The 12,593-nt window shown below is 35.6% G+C and overlaps 1 protein-coding gene across 1 annotated transcript in view; it reads left to right on the top strand.

Annotated features, from left to right (window-relative positions):
- Positions 1 to 12,593, top strand: part of LOC121379643 — a 145,878-nt gene that overhangs the window by 38,687 nt on the left and 94,598 nt on the right. The window contains exons 3-5 of the mRNA XM_041508290.1: positions 5,793 to 5,874; positions 11,397 to 11,545; positions 12,033 to 12,137. Coding sequence (XP_041364224.1) covers positions 5,793 to 5,874; positions 11,397 to 11,545; positions 12,033 to 12,137 — 336 coding nt within the window. The remainder of the gene's footprint in view (positions 1 to 5,792; positions 5,875 to 11,396; positions 11,546 to 12,032; positions 12,138 to 12,593) is intronic.

The raw sequence follows: 12,593 nt of genomic DNA, 5'->3' as shown, positions 1-12,593 counted from the left end.
TTGTATCACTGGGATCAATCCCCGTCGGTGGGCCCATTGGTCTATTTCTCGTTCCAGCCAGTGCACCACGACTGGTATATCAAAGGCCATGGTATGTGCTATCCTGTCTGTGGGATGGTGCACATAACAGATCCCTTGCTGCTAATCGAAAAGAGTAGCCTATGAAGTGGCGACAGCGGGTTTCCTCTCAATATCTGTGTGGTCCTTAACCATATGTCTGATGCCATATAACCGTAAATAAAATGTGTTGAGTGCATCGTTAAATAAAACATTTCCTTTCCTCTGTTGTACACAGCATGCAAGCACATATCCGAAGTTATTTATGCAAATTATGTGTGAGATCTGTAATGTATAGTACATTATCACAAATAAATGTAAAAATAACAGGTATTATGCATCCTTGAGCCAACATTATCTCAAGCTGTTTGATTCTGTCCCTTCACAAATGAGATAGCAATGAAATACAGTCTATCTTAGCTGAACATTCGGTGTTAAAAATGAGATAGCAACGAAATACAGTCTATCTTAGCTGAACATTCGGTGTTAAAAATGAGATAGCAACGAAATACAGTCTATCTTAGCTGAACATTCGGTGTTAAAAATGAGATAGCAACGAAATACAGTCTATCTTAGCTGAACATTCGGTGTTAAAAATGATAACTGAGATTTGTGAAGTGCTTAGGCAGTTGATGATCCATTGACAGCACAATTTGTTTATACTGTATATAGATATTGTCACTTGCGAGATTATATAAGCAGTGACTCCATCACAACCTGCATCCTACTGGAGACTTCTGTCATTTGTCAGACCTGCATATACCGGTAGACAGGTAGCAGTTGTTTGATGGATTACCCAGGCATTAACCAACTTATATCTGCTATATCTCACCCCAGATTCCATGTCGGGACACATTTGTACCTGTCTCAAAATCATGCCTCGTCCAAATTGTAAGAAGTGTCTTCACCGACTCCTCACACTGTATAAAGGTTAATTAAATTATTGTTACTTTGTAATGCAAAGAGTTTCATCCTGTTGTTTATAATTAAATAAATAAATAATAGTCTTATTCAACTTACCGTACTAGCACAACAACAATGCTATACGACCCTGAGTTATAACCTCCACTGCAGAAGTATCTCACCTTGTCGGATGTATAACCTATAAATATAAAAGTAGTCAATTTTTTTAGACCAACTAAAACAAATTGCAGGTAATTTTTCAAGAGAGAGATATATTACCGTATCTCATCCATTATTTATCTCGTAATTCTGTTATATTTTAATACCATAATGCACTAAAATCTATCTCAGACTGAGGTTCTAATTTCCCGTAACCTGTCCCAAACCTTCAGTCTTACTTGTAGCAGGATATATTTTTATTCTTAGCAGGAAATGTTTCTTTTGGCCTGCTACTTTAAAAAAATAACAGCAGGCAATATTTTACATCCTATTTTGGGCTATTTTTGTATGGGTTGACTTATAAATGGGTCAATAATTTAAAAAAAATGTTTCCAGGGCTTGAAATTAGGGAGTTGACTTATAGGCAGGGTTGACTTAAAGGCGAAGATATATGGTATATTAAACTATTGCCTTATGTTTAAATATGATCCTCCTCCTAAAAGGTGCATATTTATAGGATATTAAACAAGCTTTTTTTTCATATCATGTTTATGTTCCAAGTTAAATAATTTTCAACTGTCACAAGCTTTAGGGAGTGACAATGAAAATTATTTAACGAGGGACATAAACATGATATGAAATGGTAGCGAATGAAAAAGAAAATTAGACCAACAAATTCCAATAATAATATTCTTTATTTAACATTAACAAATTAGCTGATGAATATGTGATAAATGTATCATGTTCCTGCTAACATGTTGTTACACCTTACCAATCCATACTTAGGCTAATTAACATACCGGGGTATTCTATTTTATTTCTAATTGTCATATATCCCAAGATTTTTTAATCTGGTATCTGGTATTTTGGATAAGCCCTTAACCAAGGATCTTCAATATCTACTCATCTGAATAAACGTAGTAGTTTTGAAAATGTCCGATTAAAAAAAAAAAATTCTTTGTTGAATATGTACAAATCTCTTGGGTTTTGCCCATATATATTATGACTAAGGTTAATTCATTTGTTGCACTAACTGTGGACGACACAAACTTTGTAGATGATTTGTCAATGTCACCGGTATCCATGACAGGTGTTATTAAGCTGTCAGTCAGACCTTGCAAACAAAGGCGTTTGTCACAGAGCAGACGTGAGAGGCACACACCCATTGTATATAAATTATGTACCGATTATTCTAGGAAGGTAATCATAAGTGTACATGTTGTAAAAAAAACATGGGGATTTCTCTTGGCTGCACTTCACACAATTGAAGTATCTGTAAATTATACTAAGAGATAGTAATCTATTCAAGACACATTACAATAAACAGTTGGGTTTTTTTTTAAATTTTAAACAGAACAATAGTAAAAGTTGCTCATGCAACCACATCTATATATACACACACTTAATTTTGCTCTGAGTTGTAATAAAATACAGATTTGACTGTATCAGTAACTTATGCTTTCAAAGGTTCAATTTCTGTTGAAAGTGTAATAACGGTGAAAGCCTTATGCCAACAATTTGAGCCGGTTGTGTGCAGTTTGAATCAATCATATATTTATGAAAACAGTTAAAGTTTGTTTTGTTTACCAACACCACTAGAGCACATTGATTTATTAATCATTGGCTATTGGATGTCAAACATATGGTCATTTTGACAAAGTCATAGAGAGGAAACCCGCTACATTTTTCCATTAGTAGTAAGGGATGTTTTATATGCACCATCCCACAGACAGGATAGCACATATCATGGACTTTGATATACAAGTCGCGGTGCAATGGCTGGAACGAGAAATAGTCCAATGGGTCCACCGACGGGGATCGATCCTAGATCACATCAGGCATGCACTTTACCAGAAAACAGTACAGATACAAATTACAGTCAAATATTGAAGGGATCAATATTGGTAAATAAGACAAATGTAATTACTGTAGTTGCTTGTGAAAGCAATACCATATATCAGTTTCTTTGTATACCAGGTATTAATACTGTATATACATTTTACTGAAAATTAAAATTAAAAATATTAATACATGTAGGCTTGCTACTGGCCTTTGAAAATTGCTAAAATTATTGTTTTGCTCATGCAATGCTTATTCAAATCTAATTTTGAATAACTCATTTTCCGTTAGCACATTGCATTTAGGATGTCATTTACATGGATGTAATAAGTTAAGCAGAAAGAAAATGGGTTACTTGAATTTATTCTTACATTCTTATAAAGGGTTAAGCTAATTTTCATTTCTCAGAGGCTATGCTATGTCAGAGCAGAGGGTTACTTTGAGCCATCACACTAATGGAAGCTCAAAACACAAAACAATTTTTACATGCCCATGCACATCCTTTCAAGGTTTGGACATTTAATGGAAGCATTGCACTGGATCTACCATTCAAATGTAGGCATCTTCTATTCTATTAAGGTTGGTTTGACTGTAGAAGAATGTTTTCAAGGATTGATTCTCAGGTATGCTGGCATTTGTTAAGTACTTATATTTGGGTGTGGACCGGCAGCAGATGCCAGCCTTAACATACGTGTTTACAGCTCTGTGTTGCGTGGCTTGCTCCCCAGTGGCTCTGTCTGGTGGGGAGAGGTCAGTGATCGCAACTCTATTCTTCCATACATCTGTAGATATTGACATTTACGTGGCTTTCTCACACAGTTTTCTTACACAGTTTTCTTACTCTTTCCTGCAAAGAACAGCAAAGTTGAAAAATATAAATGGCACATTTTTGTTATTTTCCATCCACTTTCAACACAATCTGTTTTTAATCCAGGATTCTCTGAAATGAGACTGTGAACCAAAACAGATCTAGAGGCTGTGTTGAAAAATAAAGCACTGGTACAAATGTTAAGCTATTTCTCTGAAATGAATGCACATCCTTGATCTAAATCTGCACATAAAATGTGTCGCATATTAATTATTCACAATTGCTTAACTTGATCAAAAAAATATATATTTACAGTTCATGTTAAGACAGCAAAAATATCTGTAATTATTCTTCACTCTCAGGGATTGAACAAGTTTATTCAGTATAGCGTTTTCAATTTTTAAAATGACAAGTTAAATAGCATTTTAATGAACAGCCTACAATAATTTCATACAAGTCAGTTCTTTTTTTTCCCATCAAAAACTGTCGAACAAAATTTACCCGGTATCATAACTGGTCAAATGTCAAAGGACTAAATGTATTTTTTGATAATATAGTGATTTATATTTCGGGGTTATTTTAAATAGGTTTCATTACCAAGAAGTATTGCTTATGAATACATTAATCCACCACCTGTTCTTATGAATACATTAATCCACCACCTGTTCTTATGAATACATTAATCCACCACCTGTTCTTATGAATACATTAATCCACCACCTGTTCTAATGGTTACACACTCGAGATACTGGTAGTTGTTAGAAACTGTTCTAGAGGTTGTAGAAACTCTTGCAGTTAGCTGTCATTTCTGCACAACTGTTTTATTAAACCATGGTATCAGTATGTTGTGTCCTACTTCACATAGTGGATGGTATACGACATTATTATAAATCACATATGCACTCCTTTTTCATTTGTGAATAAATATATGTTTATTTTTCTGCTACATTCTCTTTGTTAATAATTCACCAGCCTCGGTGGCGTCGTGGCAGGCCATCGGTCTACAGGCTGGTAGGTACTGGGTTCGGATCCCAGTCGAGGCATGGGATTTTTAATCGAGATACCGACTCCAAACCCTGAGTGAGTGTTCCGCAAGGCTCAATGGGTAGGTGTAAACCACTTGCACCGACCAGTGATCCATAACTGGTTCAACAAAGGCCATGGTTTGTGCTATCCTGCCTGTGGGAAGTGCAAATAAAAGATCCCTTGCTGCCTGTCGTAAAAAGAGTAGTCTATGTGGCGACAGCGGGTTTCCTCTAAAAACAGTGTCAGAATGACCATATGTTTGACGTCCAATAGCCGATGATAAGATAAAAAATCAGTGTGCTCTAGCGGCGTCGTTAAATAAAACAAACTTTACTTTTGTTAATAATTCATAATTCATCATTAGACTGTACCTACCGTAATATGTTACTGGAGGTATATTTAACTCACATGTTGTTCTAATTTATCTCTGTGTTGATTGAAAAGGTTTTTATCGTTCCAGTCTACTTGCCGCAACTTTTATAAATTCAGTATTGAAAAGTCACTTTGCAGGTTTTCTGTATTACTAATGAAGAGTTTAAAATTAAAACTGACTCTGTTATCGATTTGGGGGGCGAGACGTAGCCCAATGGTACAGCGCTCGCTCGATGCGCAGTCGATGTGGGATTGATCCCTGTCAGTGGGCCCATTGGGCTATTTCTCATTCCAGCCAGTGCACTACGACTGGTATATAAAAGGCCATGGTATGTACTACCCTGTCTGTGGAATGGTGTATATAAAAGATCCCTTGCTGCTAATCGAAAAGACTAGCCCATGAAGTGGTGACAGCAGGTTTCCTCTCTCAATATCTGTGTGGTCCTTAACCATATGTCTGATGCCATATAACCGTAAGTAAATACAATGTGTTGAGTGCGTCATTAAATAAAACATTTCCTTCCTTCTGTTATGGATTCTCTAAAGAAATTTTAAAAGACAGTCTGTAAAATGGGTTCAAATGTCATTTTTGAAGAACATCTGTTTTATTAATCTGTTTTAATTGCAGGGTGGAGAAAACATGGTAGGAAGTGTTACAAATTGATTACTAATGCTACATCCTTTGAAGAAGCAGAACACTACTGTCAAAGGTTGGTGTTTTTATTTTTAATTAATAGACATATGTAGAATAATGCATCTGGAATGTGTTACATAGAGAATAATACATGAGTAGCCGTTAGATACCATTTATCTCCCAGTGAGTTGTTTTAAAATGTATCTAACAAGCGAAAGTGAGTTTGATACATTTTTAAACAATGAGTTGTGAACTAAATGGTATCTAACGGACACAAATGTATTATTCTATTTCTTACATATCCTCAAAAATCAGGTTTTAACCAAATTTTAACATCTTTTTCAACTAAAAGTTATTTACAGCCATTGCACTTGTAGCTAATTTACGCGTCACAGACCCATGATTGTCAGGTTAAATATATACGTTACAGTGTAATTGATTTCCATTGTGTAGGTTTTCATTTTTCTGCATTTGGTGACCTGATTATCATCTAGTAGCAACCAGTCGTATGTCTTGAAATTGTTAACACACGTACATGTGTAAACAGCTATGTGTTATCAAAAATAATGCATAGTGTTCTCACCAACGTGTATGTAAGAAAAATATATTCACACACAGGGCTAATCTTCATTTTGAACAGTAATTTGTTATCTCACTAATTTGTAAAATATGCCCTATTCAAGAGAATTGTTTTTAACGTAGAACCAAGAATCGGACTGCAGGTGTGTCAATTGACTGATGTTATTGTTCAATTAATGATGGACTGCTAGCTAATGATGGACTGCTAGTTGGTTGGTGCCTAGACCGAATGTTTTTATACACGTAAAGTTTTATGTCATGTTTTATATTTATTTTGTAATGATTTGTCTATTTTATATTTATATCTTATGTTCACTGGCTTTTAAATGAAACTTTATAGAGACAGAAATATTCGGTTTAGATGGTACCAGGTATCGAGATAACAAAACGTTTCATAACCAAGTATTGCATGCATCAAAACAAATAGGAGATTTTGAAGAGATTTTTTTAAAGTTGTTTTCGAACCACCTACTGGTAAAGTTACCACAAAAAATCAATTCCAAACTATTATGTTTCTATGTAAAAATATTCAACTGTTTTCGTAGACTAAACCATGGTTGACGTAACCATTGTTTGAAGAACACTATTTTTGAGTATGATGAGTTTTGGCTAAATATGGCCCTTCACACTGAAAACTGACCAGGCACAGATTAATCCCTGGCTGGATTGGAAGTAAATACATCATGGCTAGAAGCAAGATGTGCAGGCCATGTCTGATCCTCACTCATTTGTGTAGAATCTTGTATTAAGACCCCCTAACTTTAGTAAGTCTGCTTGTACGATCCTCATTCATTTGTTTAGAATCTCGTAATAAGACCCCCTAACTTTAGTAAGTCTGCTTGTACGATCCTCACTCATTTGTGTAGAATCTTGTAATAAAACGACACCCTAACTTTAGTAAGTCTGCTTGTATACAGCCTTTGTTGTTCTTCACTGGAGTTTTACTTCTCAAGTTGTTTGTAGTAGCCATGTGGTATGTGATGTGGCAGTTTTATTTTCACCTTCAGGTCATAAATTTTTGTTTCTCACCTTCAGCCTTGTTTCAGTTTTGGTTATTCTCAAGAAATTTGATATGATTGTGTCAACAGATGTAGGTGTCTCCAAGAAGAAGTGTTATTCTTGATACTTTTACTGTTTTCTTTGACTGGCACATCCTTTCAACAGGTGTACAAACAGGGATGCTAGATGGGAGGAGCTCGCATTCTTCCATCTCCCTTTTATTGATCACTGTTTGTCATGAAGGGGCAGACACACACCGATGTTTAACACGCCAATGTGTGTTAAACATCGCTAACATCACATCATGTCAGTCTTGGTGCTGTTGTATGCTGTAATGTATGCTGTTGCTTGTTAAACACTGTGGCTAACATAACATCATATCACTATTATCAGTTAAAGAGAGGCTAACATCACCTCACATCAGTCTTGGTGCAGTTATACTGTAATGTATGCTGTTGCTTGTTAAACATTACAGCTATCATCACATCATATCAGCCTTGGTGCAGTTGCACTGTAATGTATGTTGATGGTTAAACATTGCAGTTAACATCACATCATATCAGTCTTGGTGCAGTCGCACTGTAATGTATGTTGTTGCTTGTCAAACATTGCAGCTAATATCACATCATATCAGTCTTGGTGCAGTCGCACTGTAATGTATGTTGTTGCTTGTCAAACATTGCAGCTAATATCACATCATATCAGTCTTGGTGCAGTTGCACTGTAATGTATGTTGTTGCTTGTCAAACATTGCAGCTAATATCACATCATATCAGTCTTGGTGCAGTTGCACTGTAATGTATGTTGTTGCTTGTCAAACATTGCAGCTAATATCACATCATATCAGTCTTGGTGCAGTTGCACTGTAATGTATGTTGTTGCTTGTTAAACATTGCAGCTAATATCACATCATATCAGTCTTGGTGCAGTCACACTGTAATGTATGTTGTTGCTTGCTAAACATTGCAGCTAACATCACATCATATCAGTCTTGGTGCAGTTGCACTGTAATGTATGTTGTTGCTTGTTAAACATTGCAGCTAATATCACATCATATCAGTCTTGGTGCAGTTGCACTGTAATGTATGTTGTTGTTTAGTTAAACATTGCAGCTAACATCACATCATATCAGTCTTGGTGCAGTCGCACTGTAATGTATGTTGTTGCTTGTTAAACATTGCAGCTAACATCACATCATATCAGTCTTGGTGCAGTTGCACTGTAATGTATGTTGTTGCTTGTCAAACATTGCAGCTAATATCACATCATATCAGTCTCGATGCAGTTGCACTGTAATGTATGTTGTTGCTTGTCAAACATTGCAGCTAATATCACATCATATTTGTCTTGGTGTAGTTGCACTGTAATGTATGTTGTTGCTTGTTAAACATTGCAGTTAACATCACATCATATCAGCCTGGTGCAGTTGCACTGTAATGTATGTTGGTGTTCATTAAATATTGCAGCTAACATCACATCATGTCGGTGTTTGTGAAGTTGCACTGTAATGTATGTTGTTGCTTGTTAAACATTGCAGCTAACATCACATCATATCAGTCTTGGTGCAGTTGCACTGTAATGTATGTTGTTTAGTTAAACATTGCAGCTAACATCACATCATATCAGTCTTGGTGCAGTTGCACTGTAATGTATGTTGTTGGTTAAACATTGCAGCTAACATCACATCATGTCAGTGTTTGTGCAGTTGCACTGTAGTGTATGTTGGTGTTCATTAAACATTGAAGCTAATATCACATCATGTCAATGTTTGTGCAGTTGCACTGTAATGTATGTTGGTTAAACATTGCAGCTAATATCACATCATGTCAGTCTTGGTGCAGTTGCACTGTAATGTATGTTGGTGTTCATTAAATATTGCAGCTAACATCACATCATGTCGGTGTTTGTGCAGTTGCACTGTAATGTATGTTGTTGCTTGTCAAACATTGCAGCTAATATCACATCACATCAGTCTTGGTGCAGTTGCACTGTAATGTATGTTGTTGCTTGTCAAACATTGAAGCTAATATCACATCACATCAGTCTTGGTGCATTTACAATGGAATGTATGTTCTTGCTTGTTAAACATTGCAGCTAACATCACATCATGTCAGTCTTGGTGCATTTACAATGGAATGTATGTTCTTTCTTATTAAACACTGCAGCTATCCTTACATCATGTCAGTCTTGATGTAGTTATACTTAGAGAATAATTAACGAGCTATGAGGAATTATGAATTATCTGTCCCGAGTGAATGAATGTTGTAAACCCGAGCCTTTGGTGAAGGTTTTACAACATTCATTGACAATGTACAGATCATTCATACATGTAACTCCTCGTAGCAAGTTGGTTATTCTCTTTATTATCTATTATCAATTTTAACTGATTTTTAATATAAAAAAATTCTTCTGCTGTCTACCACAAAGCCACCAGTCATTGCATGATATAATGTTACACATATTACACGATGTAATGTTAGTGACGTCATGGCATAACAGTGTTCTTTTTACAGCCAAATGTTTACATTACAAAATATTACAAATGTGTTTGCATTAGAAAATAATAATTTTTCTATGCTTCTAAAGCTGCTTTTTATGAAAATATACCATTTTATATTGTCAAAACATTTCTGTAAATCTTTGTAGATTGTATAACATATGTGTAATCTGACTCATGAATGGAAACGTTATATGAATGAAAGTGAAGTTCCGGCTGTGGCAAACAACCAACCAAACATCGTGATTTTTAAGACAGCTAATCTGTGTCTGTAGAAGCAATCTGCACACTGCAGAAATTGAAAAAATATTACCACGTATATTTGAGCCCATATGGGTAATAATGTAATGTATGTTGTTGTTCGTTCACCATTCCAGCAAATATCACATGTCAAATCTTGGTGCAGTTGAACTATATGTTTTTGTCAGAAGTAAAATGCTACATGTAAATGATAGCAAAGCAGAGGAAAGGAAATGTTTTATTTAACGACACTCTCGACACATTTTATTTACGGTTATATGGCGTTGGACATATGGTTAAGGACAACACAGATATTGAGGGAGGAAACCAGCTGTCACCACTTCATGGGATACTCTTTTCGATTAGCAGCAAGGGATCTTTTGTATGCACCGTCCCATAGACAGGGTAGCACATACCACAGCCTTTGATGTACCAGTCGTGGTGCACTGGCTGGAGCGAAAAATAACCCAATGGGCCCACCAACGGGGATCAATCCCAGACCGACTGCACATGAAGCGAGTGCTTTACCACTGGGCTACGTCTCGCCCCACAAAGCAGAGGATGGTTACTTCATACTTTTTCATGTTTTCAGTAATAGTCTGTTTCACCATGCATATATGGGTTTTTTTATAATACAGGTAATTGTTAAATTAAAAATTGTATACAATAGCAAGTGTTATTTTATATGCACCATCCTACAGACATGATATTATATTGTCCTGACATTTATTACACCAGTTGTGGAAGGACGAGAAAAAGAAATAGTCAAATGGACCTGCTATTGTGCTTGGTCCCACCCCTTGCAAACTGATATTTTATACTGTACATCAATAATCTAACATGCTGTTATGGTAATGCACTGTCCATGGAATCCCAGGTGCTATATTGAAATGAAAAACATACATATAAAACATTCTGTGCACAGGTATGCGAGTTTCACTCGGTGCTCTGTCACCAAAGGTGGAAAGTCAAAGGAAAAATCAATTATTTAAAAAAATATATTAACATAATGAGAATGATCGACAGAGGGTGATAATCTGCTGGTTTCTTAAAAAGGTATTTATTATCATCCAAACACATTTGTCACTTAATATTTTTATTAAACAACTGTAGTAGTGTTGGTATAAAGTGCTCTTACTGGCAGTAACTAGTGGGAATATCCCTATTAGCTCAGTTGGTAGAGCACTGGCTCTCATTCCTGAGAATCTGTGGTTCAAATCCACTCATTGGAAGTTGATTTTTTATGTGTTACACAACTTGTTTTTTTGTTTTTTTCATTTCAGTTTTGGAGGTACCCTTGCAAGACTAAAAGGGTTCAACAAGAACAAAGGCATTGGCCGGATTATACGCGATTTGGTTCCTCTTAATCAATTGGACAACTTAAAACTAAACCCAGAACAGCTGCAGAATGCTATAGACTTTACATGGATAGGTAAACAAGGATAATAATATATCATATCACATTATTACTAGGTTTTCTTTGATTGAACTCACTAAACAGCTATTGTAGTTCAATCACAATATCAAGGGCCGTTTTCTATGTGTGATGAGTTTTGGTGCAACGAAGAAATATTTGTATTTAATGATGCTCAACACATTTTAATTACGGTTATATGTTATTGGACATATGGTTAAGGATCATACATATAATGAGAGAGGAAACCCACTGATGCCATGCAATGAGCTAATCTTTCCAGCTAGCAGCAAGGGTTCTTTTACAGAACAAAATTGCATTAAAAATAAATTCTATGGTTATTAGTAGCAGTGTTTCCATATGAACAACACAGGTTTTGGTAACTGAGCCTGCACCACATCAAAATCCATGAACACATGAAACACAGACCCATGTCTCTCTTTTTTTCTTTTCTTTTTAAACTTTAATGTGTATCACTTTTAAGTGTTATATGTTTTATTCGTAGGGTTCAAGCGAGACAGTGACGGGAAGTACGCTTGGTCTGATGGCAAGTCTAGTGTGGAACAGCAAGGGTTCTGGTCCCCAGGAAATCCACCACCTTTTGTTAAAGGTAAGTTAAAACAGACACATTTTAAATGTGCAGACACTAGTTTTAACCCGTGAAAAATGGACACTAAGTTTAATTAATTTGCAAACCTGTAACTCATTTGGATAAAGTTACAGTAAAGTGAAAGACGAGTATGAGATGTTAAAACAGAAAATATCCTTAAAAATAGACTGGAACTTGAATCAATAAACCGCTACTTCTCAGACGCATGTGCATCTTTAAAAATATGAAAAATGCTAATTTTGGTATTAGAAACACCAGGATGACCAGAAACACTTCGATTCTACGGAAATGGATAATAAAACAATAAAATATTAGTAATGTTTGATTTCAGTGATCATAAACGGCTCTAATAGTGGAAAAATATGTTGTAGTGTTTAAACACTAGGGTCTGTCCCTTTAATCTAGAGTTATCTTGACTCACTTTAATATCACTGTCCACTATATATCTTATGATTT

This window comes from Gigantopelta aegis, chromosome 8, assembly GCF_016097555.1.
Source record: "Gigantopelta aegis isolate Gae_Host chromosome 8, Gae_host_genome, whole genome shotgun sequence".
NCBI lineage: Eukaryota > Metazoa > Mollusca > Gastropoda > Neomphalida > Peltospiridae > Gigantopelta > Gigantopelta aegis.
Note: the sequence above shows the minus strand (reverse complement) of the source record. Positions and strands in the feature narration are given on the sequence as shown.